The following is a 25,168-nucleotide window of genomic DNA, read 5'->3' as shown; positions in this document are numbered from 1 at the left end:
CAAAGATCTAATCAGGCTTCAAACAGTGAGTCCATCAAGCAGGTTGATGAAAATAGAGAGAAGTTTATTAGTAGAAATAAAACCTACTTTGAAGGTTATTATGTAGTTCATGATATGTATTCAAGTAATGCAACGCTGGTAAGTACACGATCGTCAATGTAATATCCATATGTTTTTGATGAAGCTTTGTCTTCTGAAGAGGAGTCTGAAAGTGTGCAAGGGAACCATAAAGAAGGCGTAAACTCATAAAAAAATAAGCAAAGGAAATACCAATCAATCAACACGCGGAGGACTCCTCGATTTCTTCCCCATAGGACTGGCGCTTGTTCTGAAAAGAAATTCCGATATTAGCATCTTGCTTCTGTTCCCCCTACTGCACCGTGCAGCTAGGTTGATCACGGGTGACATACGATCGTCGGCGCTCGCCTTCTTTCCGGAACCCTTCAATGATCTTCGCCATCTCTTTGCGAGAAGCATTGGAATCGACCTTCCGCCCTCCGAGACTCATACTCACTTTCTCGTGTGCGCTCGCCATCAGCAACCGCTTCATGAGAAGATGTCGCATGTTCATACACACGTAGACGCCGCAGTCGCTGCCGCCGTCTTGCTGGGGTGAGTCATTCAGATGTAGGAACCTAATGGGCATGTTTAGGAGGTATCCAAATTTGCGAGTCACCGTGTCTGCCTCCCAGACGTTTCCTTGGTATAGCGAGTCGTAGTGGAATGCGATGCGGTCGACGACCGAGATCAACAAGAGGGACCAGTGTGTACCTCCTTCTGCCTGGGAGACATTGCGACAGTCGTTGATGGGGAGGAAGACGTGGGTGGCCCGACTGAAATCCGGGAGTGCTTCGCGGAGGGTGCGTGGATCAGGGGTTTGGAGGATCATGAATGACATGCTAGGGCGGAGAAGGATGATATTGGAGGATTGGTATCGTGAAATAAATTCACGTTCGAGATATCTAGAGCAAGAAAGTCGGAGATCAGTGCGACGTTCGGTACTGTGAAGTATGTTGGACCGGCTCTAGGGACTTACTCCTCCCAGAATGAAATGATCTATGACAAATTAGCTCATATGCCCCAGCTGGAAGGATTGTCTCGCCATTCAAACCCACGTTATCTGTGAGCCAGTCGTTCTTAAGAGTTTGCATATCCTCTCTTGTCACTGCGGTGTTCGTTAGCCCACTAACCCTTTCTTGCTTCGGGGATTAATTCCATACATCGCACGTCGTAATCTAAGAGCACCCAAGGACGACTTGTAAGTAAACCGTACGCGATCAGTAAGGTGACAGATTCTGTTCTCGAGACTTACAACTCAAAAAGGCATCATCTGGGTTCAACTGCGCAAGTCAGTATTCGTGTCGCTAATGCCGAATCGCGCCAAACTCACCTTATCGCCAAACCGCCCGCGCACCTTGCGCAACATGATGGCGATATGATATGTCGACGTTAATCACAAACCCACTAGAATATGAACACCGTGAAAGGTAGTGGCAAGCTATACACTGCGCCACAATGGAGAACGCGCAATATGTGCTAGGTTCCCTAAGTTCCTCAGACAGCCAAGCCAGACCCCACAATTCGCGGTTGAGATAAACGGGGCAGATCTTTGTGCAGAACTTGAGAGCTTGGGGTGCCCCCGCGCACAATGTAAATGGGATGTAATCTGCAACCTCGTTTCAGTGGCAAGAGGCGAAAGAGACGGCAATATCCCGAGTGAGAGGCTCGAATGTGTCCCCCCGTTTCTGCACTGGCGGAATGGAAGTGGGACCGGTCGGGACCTCGGGATTGGGCGCTTCGGAGGGGGGAGGCCGTCAGCCTTATAGGTGGCGGAGAAGGGAGGAGGATGGATTGAATGCTTGAATGCCGCTATTTTCAATTGCACTTCATGGACAATGAGGAGTTATGCGAAAGGTTAAGAGTAAGTAGATTATAACATTGGCAGTGGTGGAAGATCACCCGAGTTGGGGAGGTTAGGCCGAGGCCGCATACACATCAACCTCAACCCCTGCCAGATCCCTCAACTTCATCATAATCACAAGTCCTAGGCCATTTGACATGGCACAGCTAAACACGGCAGATTATAAAATCTTTGATGTGTTCTATGGGGTAAAACCACCGACTAACATCCGCCAGCACGAGTTGGGCCACGACATCGACGCCAATATAGCCCTACAAATTTAGTAAATATATAGAAATATGTATAGGATTCCCAACACTTGGACTAACACCTATTAGCATCACGGGCAAGGGTAGATCATAATTTTATAAGCTATTCGTAACTAACCCGGTCTAGGGAAGGAACGTAGGTGAACCCTATATACCCCGGTGTAGGGATCAGTTAAATAATATTGGACACGCTATCTGGCTTTCTTTAGAGAATAGTATGCACATTAAAAGGAAAGCGGCGAATCTGGTATTGTTGGTAAAGATTCAATCGTACTTATGATTTGGTATAAAACTGCAGGGATTTTAGGATTTTATTAAAGAATTTAATTCATAAGAAAGAGGGGGTATCTAAACGTGCCTCCCAGAGCTCCAGTAGAAGAAGAAGAGGTTCAGACGATGCAGTGAGATGGGAGGAAAGGAACGGAGGTCGGGCGAAATGGACAGAGAGATCAGATAAAAAACAAACGGGGAGAGGAAAAGCAACTGAAATGAACAGAAACAAGAAGAAAAAAAGTCCATAAATCATCAGCATGAGATGACGCCGAATGAAGCCAAAGCAGATCAAAGCAACAAAGCAGCAACTAGTGTAGTCACTTTTGTTTTGCCCTGGGTCTTCAGGGGGTATTATTTTGAAGAAATATGAAAACAGATCATGCGAAAAAAAAAATAAAAAAAAAGATTCAGGTAAAAGAAACATGGAATATCATCCTGTAATATCCTGTAGTTAGTATGGAACCTTTTGTGTTTTGTCGTGTTCGTGCAGATTTTTGAAAAGACATTGGGCGAATACATCGAGAACATGGCGTGAGGTTTTCTGATTTAGGTGCCGAGTCGGGCAAAATGTTTGTTCCAAATCCACCCAACTGTTCTGGTGGCATCGTCCTGATTGCGGGCAAGCCAGAGCTCGCCCTTCTCGCCTATGACGTCGAAAATATCCCCGGAGGCGTAGGTCAGATAGGGATATCCGCCCTCGGTGCGAGTGTCGATGTTAAAGTCATAAACACTCGCCGCACAGAACAACGCCGCAGGGCCCATGGGAGGGGGGCTGCGTTCAAAGTGCCCATCCACGACAGTATCACTTGGGACATCCGACATGGGCATGGCGGACGAGAAGAATCCCGAGTATCGATCAGTTGGGGAAGTCGGCGCATTGCTCGAGTGCGAGGAGCTGTTGATCACATCCTCGAGGAAAGGTGTGTCTAGACTGAGTCTCGGCAGGCTTGGGAAAGGCTCGACGTCGCTGGTCCTGACAGGGGCGGGGGAGCTGGTGACTTGTTGCAGCAGTTGGCTGGGAGTGTCTGGGATCATTCGGCCAGATAGAATGGAATCAGCCCGGTAACGGCTGCTGCGGCTCGAGTGGCTTTCCATCTGGGGAGACTGGAATGGCTGGCTACCGACGCTGAAATCCCGGGACATGTTTGGTGAATCATCGGTCATAGACCCAGGTCGCGCATTTGAACTGTTCACTGTAGAAGGACGGCGAGGCGACATGGGGTTTTGCTGCTCACTCGGTGAAAGGGGGACCAAATTGAGCGAATGGGCCATCATCGACCCGTTGCAGGAGCTTAGCTCCCCCATTCGTGCCTCCATCAGAGTGTGGTCACTATTGAAGTCGCTAATGAGCCTATCAAGGTCATTGGGGAACAATTCCACATGAGCACCAATCTTTTTCTGTAGAACACTGTACCACACAGTTTGAATTTCGATAAAGTTCTTCAGACACGCTGCCATCAGTTTGGAAGTCAACGAATATAGTTTAGGCAATTCATCCTTCAAAGTATCGTTCAAAGCTAGGAACTGCTCGCCCTGCTCGGTGGTCTTCTTATCAGGTTTGTCGCCACGGTCTTTGATGGCTTTGTAGCGAGCATATTCCGGGAGTCGCTTGTCGCGCTTCCGCATGACTCGCTGGGGTGCATTGTAAAGTCCTAGTAATTCAACCATCGGATCGATGACCGTTTTGCGGACGACGGCAAGCTGCAATAAACGTTAGTATTCTGTTCAAAGTATAAACACGATACAACATACATGTTCTGGGAGAGCAGTCGACACAAGTTCCTGCACTGTCATCTTGAACTGATGCCATTTGCTCTCCAACTGTGGATATGGAGAAGGCGACATGCCAATAATCTCTTCGATCGAATCGGCATACTCGTTGAACTGGTTCACATAGAGTTGCACATCCCGGGAGTAACTCTCAGCGTCACGCATAACAACCTGCAACTGGAAATAGCCGTCGCTAAGTTTCTGCGCTAGAGAATCGTAGGTTTTGTCTTCAAACAAATCGGAGAGGCCAACTTGCTGTCTGAACTTCTCCGTGCGGCGACCAAAGGCTTTAGAAAGACCGGTACGCACATCTGACTGGTTGCGCTTTCGACCGACAGCTTGACCAACAAGGTCTACTCGTTTTTTCAGTTCATTGATACGATGAGAAACATTTGTCACCTCTTCCAGGGCATTGGCAATTGCCGCTCGGTCCGGGTGGTCGTTTGGCGTTGATTCCAATAAGTCGCGGAGAATAAGGGGATACTTCAGGATTCTTTGTACCGGTTTAACGAGCAAAGAGTCCAAATCCCAGGCGGTCGTGAGATCCATAGCACCCTTCTGACATTCGCTCAGCCAAAAGCCCACTTTTGGACTACGCTGCACGACCTGAAGTTTCTTGTTTGCGGCATCATGGTTCTTCAAGTAGTCGGTGTACACCTTTTCCATCTGCGTCATGTGGGTGACAAAAATCTGACCAACAGATGTCGCACGATCCTTTTCAAGCTCAGACATTCCTGCAAGCTCGGCTACTTCATCGGATTCTGGAGTTGTGGACTCGGCAGGCTGATTATTGCGCTTTCGCTTGCTGGTCCATCGCAGAGCCTTTGGTATGACGTAGATGCTTTGAGCTGCCTGCTTGAGATCATACAAGAACTTGTCGGAGAAGGCCGCGACCTGATCGGAGTTGCCGAAGAGAACCTTGACATCATCGGGATCCAATACCGTGAGCGAGGTCCTCTTGTAGATGTCCTCGATGATTATCATATCATGACCAAAGGTATGTTCCGTATCAACAAGTTCTTTGATGATGTGGCGCCGCTTCTTGAGACGTCGTTGTTCTGGAGAAGGCGAATCCTTCGGCTCAACACGAAAGGTTTGCTCGGTGGACGGAACAAGGGAAGTAGCGGAGGAGTCAGCGGCCACAGTAGATTGAATAGACTCCAAATTTCGGAAAGAGGAGTCCTGGCTGCTGCCCGGGCTGTGTCCCAGACCTCTAGGAGCAGCCTGTGTACTGCGATTGAGTCCAATGTAGCCCGAGGGCTGACTTCCAAGAGGCTCATTATCGGCTGAGTGCGTTGTTGAGGGCGGGACGAATGCCGATGAAGAATAAACATGAGACTGAGCCTGCTCGTTGGAAGCTTGGATATCAACCGAGACTCCAAGGCCGTTATTCGTACTCGATGCACCAGCGTCGTGGTGTGCTGAAGGCACCAGACGGGGTGTGAGCACCCCTTCGGTACGCATGCCATCGGTTTCGGTATTAGGAGTCAAGACCTCATCTTCAGCCGCAACCTGCATCCAGTCCATGATAGAGGGAGATGCATGTTCCCAATCATCACGCCCAACCAAACTAGCCGGCTGTGAGAGTCTTTCTGATGTTTGGAAATCCTTGAATCCTGGCACGACAACTGGGTCGTCAGTCAGACTATCCGGACGCCCATTTGTACGTGTATCGGTGGGATGAGATCGAGGCTCGGATGAGGGCTGGATTGATGAGCCAGGGTGGTGGCTCCTGCCTCGCGTCAACTCCTCCAGGTAGAGCTGAGTGACACGCTTCGAATCCCATCTGCCCAATCTAGCCAAGCTTGGTGGAGTAGAGAAGGCATTGGATCGGAACTGCTCAGATGTCTGCAGTGTATTCGGTCCCATTACACCGTGGTCCTGAATTGGAGCGGGTAGTTCATCGTCCGCTATGGAAGCTGGCCTTGTTGAGACAGCTGAGCAAGTTTCAGTTGGTGGTTCTGTTTCACAGCCTTGTAGGAGAGAATCATCTCCACTCTCGTCACACTGCTCGTCACAGGTGGAATGTTGGTTTTGTCCAGAGGACCATGAACTCATGCTCCACCGGTTGTGAAGATGGGTTCTATTTTGAGCCTGGTGTATTGATACACGCTCAGGCTCTTGGGTATTGGTGCTACTAGATGAGTTGTAGTAGGTCGTATCTCCAAGCATAATCCGGATGGACTCCCTGTCGTCGTTCTCTGAAAGACTGCAATCAGGTTCGTCGCATGAGTCGTCACTCGGGCTGGACCCGCGGATTTGCATTATTTGTTCCAGAATGGTTCGATGAGAAACGCTGGGATCGCCCTGGAGCAGCCCGGACTGCGGCTCTGGATCAAAAGTAGTGACATGGGTACCGTCGGAGTCCGATGTGGCACCCGAGTGTGTCGTGTCTTCATTGGCAGGCTGCCCCTCACCTGAAGTCGCTGGATTCACACCCTGTGGGAGGCCAAGGGTGGGAGAGTCCATTGTGGTGTGGGGCGCTGCCATATCTGAAGCCGGCAAGGCAGTGTTGAGATGCAGCCTAGGAATGGCTTGAGCCTCATTTTCCTTGTAATCAACCGAGCCGGTCGACTCTTTGATCATCGTAGCCATCTCATCGGATGTCAGGGCGTTGGTCACAGGTGGGTTAGGGGTAATTGTATGTTCATCCATCAATTGCTTGGAATCTATATGCGTCTCCTGCTCTCGCACCAGAGCGTGACGTCGAAGCTTTGCAGCAGCTGGTCTGTCCGGTCCTCTGTCATTCTGGTTCACTTCAACGCCTGGGTTGCTTGAATGTCGGTTGATTGCCTGTTGAATGTGCCGGCGACGAGCGTCAAAATCAACCTTACCCAATTCGGGTAATTTGCGGTCAGGACGAGAGCGCGAGTTGCTGTGGGTGGCGTGTTTTTGTAAATTCAAAACTCTATCTCCGATTTTGGATCGTGGAGAGACCGCGGCACCATGTGAGACCGGTTGTCGGGGTCGTGAACTGCGCAACGGGGGCGACTTTTTAGCCGGTGGCTCAGCGATGTAGGCCTGAAGTCGCCGACTGGATTCGGACAATTGATTGCGGGTTCGGCCGATTGTTAGATCCCGCCTACCACGTGAGGTTGTCGCGAACGAAGCGGGATCATCTGCTGGCATGCGGGGAGGACTTTGCTTAGGTGACGGAATAGGAAGGCGGCTACTGCCCTTGGGCGGCGAGGTAATGGCGGCGGATCGGCTGCTGAAGGTTGGATTGGAGGATGGTGATAAGCTTTCGGGACCGGAAGCAGTAATGAGACGGTGCGAGGAGACAGGAATGCGAGACTTGGAATTTGGACTGCCCGGGGGCGATCCATGATCGGGCTTGGTCCGCAGCAAGGGCGCGGGTACCGCCATTTCAGGATTCCACGGTTCTGCAAGGGGTTCTCTTATTTTATCCAAGTCACTTTGAACCCGGCGATGTTTGCCTGTGGTATTTATCCCGGCGTGGACTGCCTCCAAAGAAGTTGTGTGTCCAAGGTACCATGCAGTGGGTGTGAGTGGCGTTTTTGTGGGATATTGATCGCGATTGTCAAGGAAGGCTGGGTTTGGGCTTGGAATACTTCCATCCGACCCGCGGCGTTGTTGTAGACGCGATATGACTCCGTTGTTCAATTGTGTGTTGATCGGTAACAGTTCACCAAACAATGGCCGACGAGAATGCGACTCTGTGGTCCGTTGAAACAGAGGCGGCGGATAAACACTCTTTGTGTCTAGGGGCGGACCGAATCTATCTGTCTCTGGCGACGATGGGGTTGAATCAACCAGCGCTCGAGGATTGCTGGTGATTGACTCTGGTAGAGAATCACGATGCTGGCGACGACGTGGCAACACCCGATTTCGCTCTGCGTCAACACTTCCGGAAGGGCTCGGTGCCCTTGAGGCTGGACGAGAAATAGAGGGCAAAGGGAGGATCTGATCAGAGGTTTTGTTGAACTTGTTGACAAGATCTTTGAATGAGGCCTGCCGTGACCTTGTGTTTGCGTGTAATGGAGGTATGTTGGCCGAGGGAGCTCCTAATGTTGGAGAATCCGATGTTGAACGATATGGTTGACGTCTAACGCGCGATGACTCCAACATGTTTGTTGGCAGGGGTGACACTTTGTCACCGACTGCAGGATAATCGGCCGCAGCCATGCCCGTTCTTACATCGCCGAACCCCTCTCTTACATTGGATGAAGTTCCTGGCAGGGATCCACGCTGGCGATAATAGTCAGCAGGGTCTGGAGACTCCCCTCTACGATCTTCCAATTGATCGCCCGACAAATGGTCCGTGGAAGTGGAGGGATTGTGGGGTCGAATGAAGCCCGACGATAGTGGAGAATACGTGGTCGATGATTGTGCCTGGGGGGAGAAAGAGACGGTCGGCGAGTCACCTAAAGAGGTGGTAGTGTGACCATTGACAGATTGACCAAATACCGGAGCCGACGATTGTCGCCCAAACGGAGGCGGATCGCGATACCGGACATCAAAACCCTGCTCGTCACCGCCAGACATTTTGCATGCTTCAGGCCGACAGGTCGACGTGGACTGGTCGCGGCCTTTCGGTTCTGGGCGGGTTGAGCTGGTGCGTTGTTCCGGGATGGTCGCCCAACGGGAATGTCGCAGGTGAGTCGATTCAGGCTACAAAGCAATCCTCTCGGGTGGCGCACACCCATTCAGCATTCATATTTGAGACACTCGCAAAACAAAAAAAAAAAAAAAATCCTGCGATATCGAGGGGATATGTCCCCCGTCGAAGCTAAATCGAAAAGGTTTGAATGGAGTTCGGATCGGAGGGATCGGAGGAGGGTAAAGTGGTGAGATCGATGATCGGCCAGTTGCCGAAATTACACTGTAGCGAGGGGAAGGACAAATAGGAGGGTCGAGCTCAGGACTGACGTTTTGTCTAGCAGCAGCGGACGCTGATAGGTGATGGGACCTGGGTAGTTGAGGGGGGTTTGAAAGCGAATCCTAGCGGTGGGCCGGTTTGTTAGCTCTCCGGGCCAATCCGTTTTGACGGGCTGACATACACTAGTGACAATGTGAAGTTACAGTGTCGATCTATTTTTGACTTGTGTTGGATAAATGAAATTGACGAGTTCGAAAAAAAGAAAGAGAAGAGATGAGAAGAAAGAAATTTGGGGGGGTGGATAATATGTTTTAAGGTGAAACTGGATTTGGGAAGTGGATTTTCGTGGATGTCGTGGACGTCGTGGATATCGTGGATTTGGATTTCTTTGTCTTTTGTTCATTGTTGTACTTTGTAGGGCTGTACTGTATGTACAATATGGGTAATTGTATGCATATATTTTCTGGTATGTATTCCTGTTTATATTGTAACTAATGAAATACTTCCACCAGGTATCTATAACACCTACAATACTGTAACTAAATGTATGTTGTACCTGTACCTAGGTAGTGTACCTCTTCAGGAACGTGATTAATTGACCCATGGATGATGCAGTGGAGACGCAATGGCCAGGTATCTAGACCGCCCGTTCCATGGTTCACTCCGATGTTTAATTGGTAGCCTTGATTGGTTTCTCCAGGGCTGTCCGGTTCCTGTTTCACGTGAAAGCTTTTATTGTATATGTATTATACCTAGGTACTTCTATGTATGTTGTATACTTCAGACACCTTCAACAGTTGACGTTTCATGTGTAGAAACTACTAACTGGGAAGGTGCCCGAATTTGAGAAAGGGAGGATTCGCACAGCTGAACTTCCTGTTTGCTGCGGAACCTTGACGCGTCGCGCGCCAGGGAACTCGTCGCCTAAATCTATCGACACGCAATGGAGTAAAATCAACCTTGGGAACCACAGGGATCTGAACAGAAATTACTTTGTACACCTCAAATCGCCTAACATGGGCAAAAAGCGGAAAAGACCCATGAAGGACGGGCCCACGTCCTCGTCTCACATGAGTATCACCACATCTCCCCGCCGTTTCAGAAACCCCCACGCGCCAATTTCCCTGGGAACAGAAACAAGCCACCCCGTTATCTCCCTGTACTACCAACATGTCGTACCCTTGCGGGAGTACCTGCTCCAGCAACTTCCCGTGACCTCCAAGTCGCGTCGACGTCGCATCCTAACATTGGGCTCGCGTGAAGACCAAGACCCCAATGCACAATCTCAAACATCCCATACATTGGTGCAGCTGCTAGACTCCACCCTGGTGGGTGTGCTGAAGGAATCTTCTCCGACCCTCAATTCGGAGCGACAAAAGCAATACTCATCTTTTAATGCGTCTCAATTGCGGTCGAGTCTCGTCAGCACCGATACGGGGCCGACCTGTCCGCAGTCTGAGGTGCGCCCATGACGTGCGAATTATTTCTAGGTATCCGACTGCTAACCCTTGTTGCAGGTGGTTGATTTTGTGATCTGGAAACTCTTCAGTCAGAGCAATGGGTCCTACCAAAGGCCCGAGCATTTGCTGACGCATGGCTTCCATCGCCCGTATAATGGGCAAAATGCTCAACAATTCCCGAATCTGAATGTGCGGGTTCTCAAAGAGGGTGCATGGGCGAAGGTCCTCGGCTTACTCGGTAGCAATGGCGAGGAAATTATGATGCAACTCCTTTTCGATTGCGGAGTTTTTGCCCCTATTGACGCTCAAAAGGGAATATACTACCAACTCAGTGGTATGGTTTTGTCAAGGCGTGGAGAGGGACTTGAGCCTAATTAGCTGATCTTTCTTTAGGTCTGCCACTCTCGGTACTCGAGCCTTTGAGCGATGCGTCCTTGGGAGCCAATGGGTCTGCGGCTACAACACAAGACCCAATGCCTACCACTGATCAGAAACATCCCAAAGAGAAAGCCGATCGCAAACGGAACCCCGATAAAACACTCCAAAGTCCGAACAGCATTGTGTTTCTACGACGGCGTATTCTCTATGGGCGCGTCGAGTCCAAAAAGAAAGTACCCTCTGGACTAGGACAGACACGTACGTGCTTCGCCGTTTGAACATCGAATTCTAGATCTAGGCTAATTTCCACTCTAGATGTTCTTAGCCGCTTCTCATCGCTTGATTCAATGGCGCAAACAGTCCATGTAATGAAGTACATCTTTCCCCGGCAATTTGGCCTGCGGAATGTGTTTAAGTTGGACTCGGATAGCCGCAATATCATGGATGACTCGAAGACTTTCATGTTTCGTGAGAGTGAGATATCTCGTTTGGAAGAAGAGAAACAACGCCAGCGGCCTCAGTCCAACAATGAATTCGCAGATGCAGATTATGCCGGCGTGAGAAGTTTCAAGGTACCTAAGAGGCTTCGTGGAATTACTATAGAGCTTGTCCGGAAGCTCCGGAACCGCAATGCACAATGCTCCTACGGAGAGTTGCTGCGATACTATTGTCCAACCGAAGTGAGACACTTTTGTTTACAATAGCTAGGATTGTGTAGCTGACCTTTGGCAGCAAACCGGACCTAGGAGACTTGGCGCGTTTGCCTCCACACCTGATGCCAAAAAAAGCGAGCCTATCTCCTCTCTCCGGTCAAATTTAGTAACACAGGTGCAAATTAACCACCCGTCGTCAAGTGATATTTCGGCGCAAACCTCAGGTGATGTCTCGAGGTTAGAGCCACATATGGCCGTCGACGCATCTTGTAAAATAGATGCCGAGAAACCAGTGACTCGAAAACCTCAAGTCAGTCTAACTGATTATGCGACTCCGGCGTCTTCCGTCTCAGCTTTTTGTCGAACGGTGATCCAGAAATTGATCCCCCGACAATTTTGGGGGGTTGGTCCGGATGGTATTTCGAACTTAAAGCTTGTTCTCAGACATGTTGACCGGTTTATCAAATTGCGCCGATTCGAAAGTCTAAGTCTCCACGAAGTATGCAAAGGTATCAAGGTTGGTCATCGTTTGTACTGGACTGATCGTCTGAGACAAAGCCGTACTGATCGACACGCTAGATAACAAGCGTTCCTTGGCTAGAGCCACCCCAGGTCCAGACTACTTCATCATCTGAGACAAGATCGAAGATCGCCTTGTCTGACTTCCACAAACGCACCGAACTATTTCATGAATTCATGTTTTGGATTTTTGATTCAATTCTTATCCCTCTCATTCGTTCGCACTTCTATGTCACCGAGTCTCAAACGCACCGAAACCGCCTTTTCTATTTCCGCCATGATATGTGGCAGCAGTTGACCCAGCAACCTTTCGGGGAGTTGAAGGCAACGATATTCGAGGAGCTCGAACCAGATCAAGCTCAACGTGTGCTGGCACGTCGATCTCTTGGGTTCGGTGCTCTCCGTTTGCTTCCCAAATCTACAGGCCTCCGGCCCATCTTGAATCTTCGCAAACGGGCTTTGAAGCAATCGTCATGGGGGAAACGGCCCATGTACCTTGCCGCCAGCATCAATACAAGTATTACACCTATCTATAACATGCTGACCTACGAGCGACAGCAAGCTCCTGCCAAATTGGGTTCGTCGATGCTCTCCATTGGAGACATGCACCGCCGATTGAAGGCGTACAAAGAACAATTGTCCAAACGACTGTCCTCAGTTTCTAAATCTTCGAAACCCAAGCTCCCACAGATGTACTTTGTCAAACTTGACATCAAATCTTGTTTTGATACCATTCCCCAGAAAAAGTTGCTTGATCTGATCGAAGAGCTGGTCTCTGAAGAGAGCTACCGCATCTCAAAGCACATCGAATTCCAACCACCCGCCCCAACTACGCAAAAAGGGAAGCCCACACGAAGATTTATGGGCCGTGCTGCGCCTGCGACGAGACCGCAACACCTACCGGATTACGTCAACAGCGGAGGCACGGCGCGAAAGGCTAATACCGTTTTTGTTGACTCTATGGCTCAGAAAAATCATGATACTGATAATCTTCTGGCCCTCCTCGATGAACATGTTCGACACAACCTCGTGAAGATAGGCAAGAAATATTTCCGCCAACGCAACGGCATCCCCCAAGGCTCCGTGCTATCCAGTATCCTTTGCAATTTCTTCTACGCTGAGTTAGAGCGAAAGGTACTGGGTTTTATCAAACCCGAGGATTCTCTACTCCTGCGACTCGTGGACGACTTCCTCCTGATCACACCAAATGCAGCCGTGGCCATGCAATTCCTGGAAGTAATGATCCGGGGCCAACCAGCGTACGGCGTACAAGTCAATCCAGCCAAAAGCATGGCCAATTTCAGCGCAACAGTTGACGGGATTTTACTCCCCAGACTAGAAGGGAGCCCTTTATTCCCGTATTGTGGTAGTCTCATCGATACCCACACGCTAGAATTCCACCGCGATCGAGATCGCATCCTAGAGGGCGGCGAGTCGGCTGCTGCTACTCTCTCCAACACCTTAACCGTTGAAGCCACCCGCCTCCCCGGCCGCACCTTTCACCGTAAAGTGCTCTCCTCATTCCGTCTGCAGCTACATGCCATGTACATCGATGACGGGCACAACTCGCGCGGAGTTGTGCTAGCCAACCTCTACTCCAGCTTCATCACTTCTGCCATGAAGATGTACCGCTACATGAAGTCACTTCGGGGCCGTGCGCATCCCGGCCCCGCGATCATAACACAGACTATCCACGATCTAATTTCGCAGACGAATGGCACGATCCAGGCCCGGCGTGCTGGTAATTCGGAGTCTTCATTCTCGTGTTTCATCCAGCGATCCCATCTGCAGTATCTAGCCTCTGCGGCGTTTCGGTTTGTTTTGAAGCGCAAGCAAACGCGGTATGTGATGGTGCTCCGCTGGCTCGACGCGCTGATCAAAGATGCTCGACCCACATCAGATTCCGAGGCTTTAAGGATGACGCAGGTTGTGAAGAAGGGAAATGCAATGTTTGAGGAATGGCGGTTCTAGAATAATCCTGGAGTGTTGGACTGTGGAATGTAATGTCGGCAGATCCAAAAAACCAGTGTAATTGTACGATCAATTGCCTCTCAACTTGTACAATGTACACTTATCTCCTAGGGCCAATTAAACACTGTAATGGTATGTGTACATACTGTGCCACGTCTATTCAGGCCATCTTGGGCGTAAATCCGACAGAATCCGACTAAAAGTGATCATGGTTCAGGGGTTCAGATCCATATATCTGTGTTCAGAGTCTTTCAAGGCTGTGTAAGTCTATCCCTTCCCATCTAGGCAGAGATCGGTTTATCTCCAGAAATGTATTGAATACTTAATCGGTACTTTCTCATCCCCCTTTTGTACTAGTGTCGTGAAGTATCGCCGAGGTACCCCCCTGTTCTCGGCCAGACCGAGTGCGGCCCTGCCTGAGGCTCTCCGCTTGCAGTCTTGAGCATCACGGTTTCTTCTTTTTCACTTTCTTTGGAATTTCTTGTCTTCGTCTCTCGTTTGAATCTTTTACTTCTTTTCTACTTACTTTCAAACCTTCACACTCATTTCTCACCTTTTTTGTTTACACTCCAAACCCCCTGGCCCCCAATGGTCACCCCGTAATCTTCTCTCCTGATCCCTCTTTACAACGATTACACCTGATCTGGATTTCATCAGGCTGCGGCTGTGCCTGCAATTCGCTTCTACATTAATCGACCTCTATTGCGGTGTTATTGTTTCCTGTCTGAAACCCCTCGACCACTCTCATCCAAAACCCCCGATCTTCACGTTCGTTGTTGACCCCTTCCGACCATCCCGTTGATTTCCTCCCGCCCTGTGTTTTTTTCCTGGGTAGATCAGAATTGTGGGGGATCAATACGTCTGAATAATTACATGAGATCATGACCACCGTTTTACCGACACCCAATTCTCCCCCCGAGCTCTCCGGGTCCAAATCCTCCAAATCCTCCTCGTTTCATTCCTCCTCCCACCTGGACGGTCCGGACAGTATCTTTACCGACATCTCGAATTTCGAAGACATTGGCTTGGAAGATGACGCCGACTTGTCATACGCAGATCCAACAGGCTCCTACGGCCGGTCTGGGGTAATGTCACGGTCGCCTGCCCCCAGAATGTCAAGCAAAGTCCCTGCGACCTCGACTCGCGACTTGACCGCGACGCCAAAGCCTCGCAAGCGATCCCCCCTGCCCCCGGTTCACAGTGGATCGGCCAATGCTTCGGCAGGCTCCCTCACGGCGAGAGCAGCAAACCGGACACATTCGAGCAACACACTGCAGTCACCCGGTTTGACACCAGCGCAAGCTCGCCGTTCACGGTCTGTCTCACCACTACGGCCGACATCCAGTCGCTCCACCTCGAGCACCAGCCTAGGTCTGTCTCCGGTATCCGCACGAGTACCCATCCAGAAACAAACCTGGCAACCCAATCGCAAGTCCCTCAAAGACCTGGAGGAAGAATACCATGATTCGGACGATGAACTACCGGACGATGCAAGTCTTTGGAACATTCCTATCTCTCCGCGGCCAGCCCAAGAACGGGCTCCATCACGGTCTACCAGTCCAAATGGTCGCAGCCCCGGGCGGCGACCTCTGCCTATCCAGCACACCGTAGCGGGAAGCGATAAGCCAGCGTCACCCGAAAACACGGCTAAGGCATCCCGCATGAAGCGTATACAGCGATCTAGCTCCGCAGGACCGGAGCGTGGACAACTCTCGCCACGCAACCCTCGCACCTACTCGTATAACAGTTTTCTATCTGACTTATCCGAGGAAGCAAAGATAATCACTGAAGCTCTGGAGCTGCATGCTGATGATAGGGATCGCAAGCGGGAGGAGCATGTTCAAACTGGTGCTTCGGGGAAGTCCAGCGAGGACTCGCATCGCGCATCTCATGATGCTGTCGCTTTACCACCTCTGCAGAAATCAAATATCATGATCGATCCGCTGCCAATTAGCAAGGAGAAAGAAAAGGTCCTATCGCGGACACGCCCAAGTTGGCTTCCGCCTAAAGACCAGAAGGAGGAGAAAAAGCACCTGAAGCAGTATCAGCAAATGATGGCCCAGTCTCGGGAACTCGGTATGTGCTCAGACAAGATCCCTGAAGTATTGTCGGCGTTCTAACCGGTATTTCAGAGAAACGCAAAGCTGCCAAGGTTGCAAATGCGCAGTGTGAAAAGGACAACACTCGAGCAACACTACAGAACATATGGGATGAATACGTGTATCCGAATTGGGAGCTCGCTCTCCGCGAGCCCCGAATTCGCGAATTATGGTGGCGGGGAATTCCGCCTCGCAATCGGGGCACTATATGGGAGCGAGCTATTGGCAATGAACTAGGATTAACCGAGGAAACCTTTACCAAAGCGCTTCAACGAGCAAAGGATCTCCAAAGCAAGAAGGATGGAGAAAGCGAGAACAACAAGCGACTACTAGACTGCTTTGAGGCAATCGCAACAGACGTGCCCAAAGCCTTCCCAGATCTGAACATCTTTCAAGAAGGCGGTCCACTACGGGAAACCCTCATTGACGTCCTGAAGGCATATTGCATGTACCGCAGCGACGTAGGCTACATCCACGGCCTGCACACCATCGCCGCCCTCCTCCTTTTACAATTCCCCACTCCCGCTTCTGCCTTCCTTGCCATGGCCAACGTGCTCAACCGTCCTTTACCCGTCGCTTTCCTCACTTGGGACCGTGGCGCCATGGCTCGCTCCTACACATTGGCCTCAGACACCTTGCGCTACAAGTTCCCTCGTCTGCACACTCATCTGACGGAAACCCTCCACTTCTCCGAGGCAGAGATCTGGGAGCCGATCTTCCGCTCGCTCCTTACAAACGGCCTGGACCTCGAGCGCATCTCCCGCGTCTGGGACTGCTGGGTCTTCGAGGGCGACCGCATCATGATCCGCTCTGCCGTCGCCGTTCTGGGCTGTCTCCAGGCCCAGCTGTTCTCCTTCCACCAGACCGATGATCAGTCCCGCCTTGCTGTGCGCGACGTGCTGGGCTGGGGTCCCCGCAATCATGGAGTAAACACCCAGAAACCCAAGGAGCGGCACAGCGCCCCGGCTGCAGCTGGCTTTGGCGGTGGACAGATTGAGAACCCCGGCGTTGGTGATTATTGGGTTCTTACTGCTGCAGGCAACGAGGATGGGTTTATGAGAGCCGTCCGAGAGGCTGGGAAGGTGCGCCAGCCAACTCAGCCAACTGAGCCAACTGAGCAAGCTTAATAGGCCAGCTGGGTATGACACACGCTGTGTTTGGATACGCCTTCACATTAATACCAACCTTGTGTTCTTTATTTTTCCTCCTTGCCATACCCCCACCCCCCACGGTGCTTCATCAATCTTGATATCCGCTCGCTATCCCAGAGGATGCATAGCACGACATCAGAGCCTAGCCAACACATATGCTTGTCTTACTATCTATTCTCTACCCCATATACACACATGTCACTCGCTGCATAGCCGCTTTGTCTATTCTCTATATCATGGACTGCATGAGAACCATTCGTTTCTGTCTTCTCATTATATTATCTTCTTTTTTTTTCCCCATCCAGAAACCCCAATATTCTTAGCTCATTGATTGGTCTTTTCTCTCTTCCTGCTTTTCCTACCTCTCCATCTTGTATTTTTAGCCATCCTGACTTTCATGCCCTGATGCAATCATTGTTTTTCATCGTTGGTACGTACTTGTTTAGTGGTATTACAAGCAATCCAGGTCTTTTTTCAATCTTTGCATCATTTTCATTGGCGATATATATATATATATATATTACACCTCATACCTCGGGAGGTAGTGTTGGTATATTCCAAGGCTGGGTGAGACTGATACACATCTATGCCAGTTTTCCAAATTGTGCATTCAAAAGAAACCCAATTGTGTCAATCCTAAAAGGAGGGACTAAAATATATATATACGCACTTCTACCAAGGAACAAACATATAACAACGGCTGCATGATTCGAATGCGCCCGCGAACGGAATTGATAATAAGGTGTTGATTCTAAGAAATATGTCAAGAACGTTCTAATCAATCGCCTTATTGATGTCTTTGTTTTCCACACTGCGCCTCGTGAAGGGGGAAAAAAAAACCCACACCTTTATACTTGATTTCCTCTGCCACTTGGCGTTCTCTTTCCATTTTAGTGCTTAGTTAGGCCTTGGCTTGCATTAGTGCATTAGAGGACAGTGCAACAGTGTATTACTACAAAGTAGACTGATTAAATAAAAATAAAAATCAATCAATGAAGAGTTTGATAAAAACAAAAAGATGAAAAAAAGAAACGATGGTTCCAGAGGGGGTCGAACCCTCGACTTTGACGTTATTAGCATCACACTCTAACCAACTGAGTTATGGAACCTGCTGATATGTTTTGAGGATGAAAATTTACATCTATCAATCTTCTCTCAGATACTTCGGTATAAGGCCTTGTTATTATGCTAATGTTAACACCCTACCAGTAACGATTTCAAAGCAAAGATGAAGAGATTGAACCATCTCGAGAGAGATTGCAACAGGAATCTTAATGAGGAGACCACGGGCCTCTGGCTCACTCAGAGCGAGCTAGAGGGCTTGCCTGATGCTATCTTAGCTCGACTCAAAGAAGGCGAATGCATCCAAACTGGCCAACTGTGGCTCCCCACCAAAGTCCCTTTCAGCGCCCCGGCCATGATGAACGTGAAGAAGGAGTCGACGAGGAAGAAGATTTATTATACCGTCGAAAACAGGATGGCAGGTAACGTCCCTCTCTTCCGAGAACTTGTTCTTCTCCGCGATGAGACAGCCAGGATGCTTGGGCATCCGAACCATTTCGCGCGGAAAACGAGCGACAAGATGGTTCAAGGTCCTCAAGTGGTGGTTGATCTGCTATCAGAGATTCGGGAGGCGGTGGTTCCTCTAACTACGAGCGATGCAGAGGAGCTTCTCGTGCTCAAACAGCAGGAAGCAGCCGCGTTCGTGGAAACCGCAAACAGGCTATTTTACTGGGACATCCCGTACTTCACGCTACGGCGCATTGAACGGACTGAGACGCGGGAGACGACCGTGTCCGAATACTTCGAACTCCATATGACGCTTCAAAAACTACTTCAGAGGTTTCAACATCTCCTCGGAGTAGAAGTCCGAAGAATTGATACTGCGCACTGTGAGGGTCTCATCTGGCACGAAAGCCTGGAAAGTTGATGGCGAGACGGATGAATTCCTCGGTTACGCCTATCTGGATCTTTTCCCTCGACATGGGAAGTATAGCCATTCCGGACACTATCCATTGCAATTTGTACGCATTTCATCACAGGCAACAATTCCGAGCGCTGCTCAATTGCCAATTTTCTTTGCATCTTGGAGAGATTTAATTAAAACAAAGGACTGATTACTACAATAGGGCTACCAGCGACCTGACGGAGATCGTTTCTATCCATCCTCGGCCTTAATCATGAACTACGTCAAACCGCTACCCGATCAACCCACTCTTCTTAGCTTGGACGATGTTCGAAAATTGTTTCACGAACTCGGACACTTATTCCATGCCCTGTTCACAAGGATTAAATACGCAGGGCTCTGCCCAGTCGATCGCGACTTTGTTGAAGCCTCAAGCAAGATGTTGGAGCAATTTTTCTGGGTTGAGAGTCATATCAAAGACATCTCCTATCATTATTCATACATTAGTTCATCAATGATGTCTGCTTGGATGACTAGTAATGGAAAATTAGAGGAACAAACTTTGAAGCCACCGCCCGTTCAACTCGATGATAACCAAGCGGCAGCTCTATCCCGAAGAAACAAAAACGGAAATGTCCGAGCACAGCTTAATAACTTATTCTTCGCCACATACGATTTGCTTATCCATAGCCCTGCTTCGAGGGAAGAGTTGCTGCGGACTAATCTCACGGAGCTGTTCAACAAGACGCGCTCGAGTATCTCTGGGATTCATGGAGGGGAGATACTAGGGGAGGGAGGGATGGGAATGGGGCCATGGGCAGACAACTTTCCGAAATGTGATTAACAGATATGATGCTGGATACTACAGCTATTTATTGTAAGTAATCTACTGCGTGGTCTTTTTCCCGGCCTGTTTTAACTTCAGAAAACTGACGACATACTCAGAGGCACGGTACTTGCTTTTGATATTTTCGAGACTGGATTTCGCCAGGATACAATGAGCAAAGAGGCCGGACGGCGATATCGTGACATGATTCTCCGCGTAGGTGGGAGCCAGTCTGAGATGAAGACTTTGAGAGATTATCTCGGCCGTGAGCCGACTACTAGACCCTATCTTGAGTGGCTAGGAGCTAGACCTCGGCACACATAATACAGCTACATAGGTATATAAACAAAGCAAAGCCCATAAGAGGATATACTACATCTAGGAAAGGGAGAAGTGTCAAATGTGATATTTTTTGATAGGTAGTTAGTTGTGTTCATTAAATCTATGGGCAACACGCTCAATTGGCATCTTTCACATTTTCTTTCGGTAAAGCCATGAATCATCGTGACAACGAACTATCAAAGTTGGCGTATTGCTTGTGATTACAAATGATAAAAAAAACACACATAAAGTACCCCGAGGTAGGGGGGACCAGGCAATGAAGCAATCTAATATGCTCCATGATAAGTGTATGTATAATGTGACCAATTTCCTGGTTTGGATTTGCAGCCATCTTGGTTTTCTTTGGCGGTTTTTCATTTTTCATGAACAATCATTTTCATAGACCCGATTACCACGAGGCCCAGGCCACAGGTCCCTTGGGGAACATCCGGACCAAGACCTTTCGCAGTTCATCCATACAGAGGACACCCAGTGCAAGACCAAGCGGGATGCACCAGAACTCGATTGGGACCGAGGCCGTGCTGAAGAGATTCTGGAGGCCGGGGACTTCAGTGACGAAGATAGCGATGATGAACGAAACGAGCATCGCCAGAGGCAGCCATGGGTTGCGACGGGCTGGACGGATCGGATCGGCTTGGAGGATGGACATGCGCTTGCTGCGGACAGACAAGACGTTGCCCCATTGCATGATGACCAGAGTCACGAAGTAAACACACTGGCCTACGCTGACGAAGTGGTTCAATTCGTCTGCGGTATATCCGTGGAATCCTTCGGCGTAGCCCTCGAATGCAAAGATCAGGTCGGAGAAGGGGATACCGGCGTGACGCCACATATATAGGAAGAACATGGCGTGCGCGCTGAAGGCTTCCATGACTCCGACGAATAGGTACGACTGGCCATAGATGCGGAGGTTGATGAGATGGTCCTTGGTTGGACGGCGTGGGGGAAGGCTGAGGAGGTCGAATTCTTCTTTCTCCATGATAAGTGAAAGAGATAGGAACAGATCAGTGAAGACACAGACGATGATCATGAGGAAGGTGCTGAGTGGAGAAGGGCAACCGAAGAAGACGTTCATGATCACGGGCCAGATCTCTGACCAACTACCTGCTGGGAGTAGGTAGGCGATGACCTTCTGCAGGTTCTGGAAGACCAACCGACCAAGGCGAATGGCCTCAATGATAGAGTCGAACTTGTCCAGGAGTACGAGATCAGCTGCCTCAATTGCCACATCGCTGCCGGATCCGACTGCAATACCCACGTCTGCTGCGCGCAGGGCTGGGGCATCATTGACACCATCACCTGTCACAGCAACCACGGAACCGCGAGCTTGAAGTTCTGTCACAATGCGAAGCTTTTGCTCAGGGGTGGTACGAGCAAAGACAATCTCATCGTAACCGCAGACTATTTCCCAGTCCTCTGAAGCCAACGCCGACAAATTGGGTCCTTCAAGAAGCAAGCTGTGTCGTGACTTGGGAACTTTGACTTCCATTGATGGGTCGAGGCCATCCCTCAACTCTGCGATGGTATCTGGCTCAGCTTGTCCATCATATATTCCAATCTCGCGAGCGATGGCAGCCGCGGTCAATCCAAAGTCACCGGTCACCATGAAGAAACGGATACCCGCCTTGCGGCAAGCTGCGACGGTCGAGGCCGTCTCCGGACGTGGTGGATCGACAATTCCGAAGATACCGAGGATTGTGAGATCCTGCACACCATGGTCTAGTATCTCGTTACTGAAATCGTTAGAGCCAGGGACAGAGTGTGGGATGTAACGACGTTGGCAGATGACAATCACCCGCTCTGCGCGACGTGATAGTTTAGCCTGGAAGTTGGAGAACTTTTCCCGCGCCTCGGCATCTAGTGGACGCACTGAATTGTGAACGGCAGACCAATAAGTGGCGCAACGATCCAACAGCACATCTGGTGCTCCCTTAACGTAGAGAATAAACTCCTTGGTAGATTTGGGATCACGATGCAGGGTAAGCATCCATTTGTTCTTTGAGTTGAATGGAATCTGATGCACACGTTCATATGGCTCCAGGGCAGTCGGGGAGGTTAATCCAACACTGTCACCCAATCTCAAAACTGCTGCATCTGTAGCATTGCCATTGACGGCACGTTCATTAACGGGTAGATTCATCGTGGTCGGGTCGAACATGGCGTCATTGCACAGAACAGATGCTCGCAGCATATTTTGTAGGCCTTGGGGAAGATTAACAGTGTCGAACTCGCCAGGAGCTAAATCCTCTAGGCTGTATTCCCAATCAACCATTCCAAGCGACTTGACAAACATGCGGTTTTGAGTGAGAGTGCCAGTCTTGTCGGAGCAGAGTACATTCACACAGCCCAGAGTCTCAACGGTGGAAAGTCCCTTGGGCAAAATGTTGGTATGCTTCATCCGTTTGGCAATCATCATAAGGGTCAATGCGACGGCGACAGGCATTCCCTCGGGGATGAAGGCAACAACACACCCCATGACATTATTCAACATGGCTACAACACTCATGTAAGAAGGGTGATCCTTGCGCAGCCATCCCAGCCAGGTGAACAGGATCAGTAAAGCCAAGAACACTGTAAGAATGACAATAATCGTGACGAAGCGATTGATCTCGCGTTGGATCAAGGTTGTCTTCTGCTTGACACCAGCTGTCATGGACGCAATACGGCCCATCACGGAGCGAGAGCCCGTCAAAACGACAATTCCAATAGCATTGCCATTCGTGACACCGGTTCCCATGAGGGCAATATTGCGAGTTTCCAAAAAGTTGGTCTCGGTGCAATCAACGGCGCCTTCAACCTCATCCGACTCGCCTGTCAGAATGGCACGGTCAAAGCGAACATCGCCCGAGCTGGACAAAATACGCATGTCAGCTGGGACCTTGTTTCCAATTCCAATGTGAACAATGTCACCAGCGACCAGTTCTGTGGCAGGGAGATGAATGAGTTTCTCATCCCGCATCACCATGGCTTCTGCGGGGAGGAGATCTAATATCGAGTTCATGACACGCTTCGTGGACCAATCCTGGAAAGCCGAGAAGCTTGCCTGCAAGGCAATGACGATCAGAATGAGGACAGCCAGGGAAAGGTTTTGAGCCGAGGGAGGGTTGCTGAGAGGCTTCCAGCAAATGAAGAAGATGACGACTCCGACCCAAAGAACAGAGCAGAATCCACCAAAGACGTAGAAGAAGATCTTCTTAAGATAGTTCTCCCCATGATGGGCAATGACGTTCTTGCCGTCTCTCTGCAAACGTGTGGCTGCCGAGGCCGAGCTCAGTCCAGTACGCTGATCGACATTGAATTCTCGACACAGGCTGTCGGTGGATATAATATGGAAGTCCAAGCTCTCGAAGTAGTCTTGGTGGGGCTGCTTCTCCTTTGTTTGGACAATAGCCTCCTTGGGGGCGTTCTGGGATTCCGAAATCTGGATGGAGATGGTTCGGAACTCAATTGGCAGTTCGGGCATTCCCTGGACGCTGCTTCTGGTGCTATGGATGGTATCGCGACTTATCGAACGGGTCCGATTGATCTGAGTCGGCTGGTAGATAGACCGAGCCCCCTCTGCGGAGGTAGATCCCTCGAAGGTGATCTGCCTGGAACGTCCAGTGCGCTCATCATCTTTGAGAATACCACCTACTGACTCGACGTCGATGTCGGTCTTGCTGTTATCTGAACTCATGGGCGCCATGGATTGAACCTGAGGGTGTGTAGGAGAGGATGGAGGGAAGAGGGTGAGAAGAGTAAAAAAGAGAAAGGTAGGAAAAGCAGATACTAAATCAAGCACTGCAAGAGTGACGATAGCACTGGAGGGAAAGCAGACTAAATAAGTACACCGATGAAGAGTATTTGAAGGGTCAAGGGAAAAAACAGTGTGCGACCCCCTCAGCCTTTTATATAGGCACCAGGGTGTGTGTAGGTAGGAGGCTCCGATATGTCTAGACCCAAGCTGGTTAAGCTCAGGTATGAATTGGGAAGGTTCTCCCTGACGCAAGAGATGTTGTATCACGCAGCCACGCGAGTCCACGAGGGACCTGCCGGTTCTGGTTGAGGGAATAAAGGGAAGATCCCATCCATACATGTAGGGGCCCACAAGGTACATGGTCAACTGCAGAGGTTTGCATATTAAAGCCAGGTACCACCAACAGACGGTACCTTATATATATCGAGACACCCATCAGCTGTCATCGTGCTATATCCATATATTACATATATATACAAGATTTATCGTAATATTACCATAAAAAAGGCCCCATGGCCAATCATTAACCAGTAAATATGAACATTGACAATACAAAACACAGCCCTAACTTTTCTCTCAGCCACAAGTTCAAGTTTCCCTGGATATGAAACAGAAGAGATCTCTTGCTTTCTAAAGGTTGGAGTAAAAAAGATAAGAACAAATGCCGCAGATTTCCTAAAACAGGTAAAGTAGAACAAAAAAGAAAAAAGAAAGTACACAGCCACCAAAGTGCGGTGTTAATCCCCGGCCATGAGGGACCATGAGGGATTTTTCCTCTCCACAGATTTCAGTGCAGACTCAATTCTGACCTCACACTACTCACCGGAATTATACTATGCCCTTCCGCAGTCGAATTTTTTCCTCTTCAATTTCGCTAAGAGCGGGTTCGAAGGATTCGAAAAATTTAAATCGCTCTTTAGCTGAGCAGTTTGTCCTGTCCAATCGCAGAATATCCCAATTGACTCGAATTGAATCTGGTCTATGGATGATGTAGGCATTGGAGTTGAACATTCTTCCCCCTCCCTGTGCTACCCTTATTGTTCCTCCTAGATCTGTAAGGGGGGAACTCACTCAT

The 25,168-nt window shown here is 49.7% G+C and overlaps 7 protein-coding genes across 7 annotated transcripts; 4 read left to right on the top strand and 3 right to left on the bottom strand.

Moving 5' to 3' along the window:
* Positions 1 to 268: 268 nt before the first annotated feature.
* Positions 269 to 1,462, bottom strand: N7455_004576 (Ulp1 protease family protein). Its single transcript, XM_040956706.2, has 6 exons — positions 1,391 to 1,462; positions 1,313 to 1,340; positions 1,221 to 1,235; positions 1,116 to 1,165; positions 1,037 to 1,056; positions 269 to 962 (listed from the first exon to the last, which is right to left on the bottom strand). The coding sequence occupies exons 1-6, from the start codon at positions 1,424 to 1,426 to the stop codon at positions 371 to 373; spliced, it is 741 nt and encodes a 246-aa protein (XP_040812778.1). The 5' UTR covers positions 1,427 to 1,462; the 3' UTR covers positions 269 to 370.
* Positions 1,463 to 2,988: 1,526 nt separating this feature from the next.
* On the bottom strand, positions 2,989 to 8,718 carry N7455_004575 (putative Rho guanyl nucleotide exchange factor; the record flags this gene model as incomplete). Its single annotated transcript, XM_040956806.2, has 2 exons — positions 2,989 to 4,143; positions 4,195 to 8,718. 2 exons carry the CDS (start codon positions 8,716 to 8,718, stop codon positions 2,989 to 2,991), a joined length of 5,679 nt encoding a protein of 1,892 aa, XP_040812725.2.
* A 1,350-nt stretch (positions 8,719 to 10,068) lies between these two features.
* Positions 10,069 to 14,033, top strand: N7455_004574 (telomerase reverse transcriptase; the record flags this gene model as incomplete). Its single annotated transcript, XM_040956790.2, has 6 exons — positions 10,069 to 10,512; positions 10,570 to 10,846; positions 10,906 to 11,148; positions 11,206 to 11,570; positions 11,623 to 12,060; positions 12,123 to 14,033. 6 exons carry the CDS (start codon positions 10,069 to 10,071, stop codon positions 14,031 to 14,033), a joined length of 3,678 nt encoding a protein of 1,225 aa, XP_040812789.2.
* Positions 14,034 to 14,843: 810 nt separating this feature from the next.
* On the top strand, positions 14,844 to 17,312 carry N7455_004573 (putative TBC domain protein). Its single transcript, XM_040956755.2, has 2 exons — positions 14,844 to 16,109; positions 16,166 to 17,312. Exons 1-2 carry the CDS (start codon positions 14,915 to 14,917, stop codon positions 17,257 to 17,259), a joined length of 2,289 nt encoding a protein of 762 aa, XP_040812829.1. The 5' UTR covers positions 14,844 to 14,914; the 3' UTR covers positions 17,260 to 17,312.
* A 1,199-nt stretch (positions 17,313 to 18,511) lies between these two features.
* N7455_004572 (uncharacterized protein) lies at positions 18,512 to 19,213 on the top strand (the record flags this gene model as incomplete). The annotated part of the gene is made up of 1 exon (XM_040956845.2): positions 18,512 to 19,213. One exon carries the CDS (start codon positions 18,512 to 18,514, stop codon positions 19,211 to 19,213), a length of 702 nt encoding a protein of 233 aa, XP_040812705.2.
* Positions 19,214 to 19,706: 493 nt separating this feature from the next.
* On the top strand, positions 19,707 to 20,033 carry N7455_004571 (Neurolysin/Thimet oligopeptidase N-terminal; the record flags this gene model as incomplete). The annotated part of the gene is made up of 1 exon (XM_065604839.1): positions 19,707 to 20,033. The coding sequence occupies one exon, from the start codon at positions 19,707 to 19,709 to the stop codon at positions 20,031 to 20,033; it is 327 nt and encodes a 108-aa protein (XP_065461739.1).
* A 712-nt stretch (positions 20,034 to 20,745) lies between these two features.
* N7455_004570 (cation-translocating P-type ATPase) lies at positions 20,746 to 24,042 on the bottom strand (the record flags this gene model as incomplete). The annotated part of the gene is made up of 1 exon (XM_040956865.2): positions 20,746 to 24,042. One exon carries the CDS (start codon positions 24,040 to 24,042, stop codon positions 20,746 to 20,748), a length of 3,297 nt encoding a protein of 1,098 aa, XP_040812763.2.
* Positions 24,043 to 25,168: the final 1,126 nt, after the last annotated feature.

The sequence above is a fragment of the Penicillium solitum genome (genome assembly GCF_028829755.1).
Source record: "Penicillium solitum strain IBT 25940 chromosome Unknown utg000003l_segment0_segment0, whole genome shotgun sequence".
Taxonomy (NCBI): Eukaryota; Fungi; Ascomycota; class Eurotiomycetes; order Eurotiales; family Aspergillaceae; genus Penicillium; species Penicillium solitum.
The sequence above is the reverse complement of the archived record's forward strand: the minus strand, read 5'-3'. Positions and strand labels throughout refer to the sequence as shown.

What these genes read in the sequence shown, in the direction of transcription:
- N7455_004576 (XM_040956706.2), bottom strand. Translation starts at nt 1,426, where the DNA reads ATGTTGCGCAAGGTGCGCGGGCGGTTTGGCGATAAG. An exon ending in ACGACTGGCTCACAGATAAC is followed by an intron (nt 1,057 to 1,115) that starts GTGGGTTTGAAT and finishes AATTTGTCATAG; the next exon opens with ATCATTTCATTCTGGGAGGA. An exon ending in ATCATTTCATTCTGGGAGGA is followed by an intron (nt 963 to 1,036) that starts GTAAGTCCCTAG and finishes TTCTTGCTCTAG; the next exon opens with ATATCTCGAACGTGAATTTA.
- N7455_004573 (XM_040956755.2), top strand. Translation starts at nt 14,915, where the DNA reads ATGACCACCGTTTTACCGACACCCAATTCTCCCCCCGAGCTCTCCGGG. An exon ending in GGCCCAGTCTCGGGAACTCG is followed by an intron (nt 16,110 to 16,165) that starts GTATGTGCTCAG and finishes CCGGTATTTCAG; the next exon opens with AGAAACGCAAAGCTGCCAAG.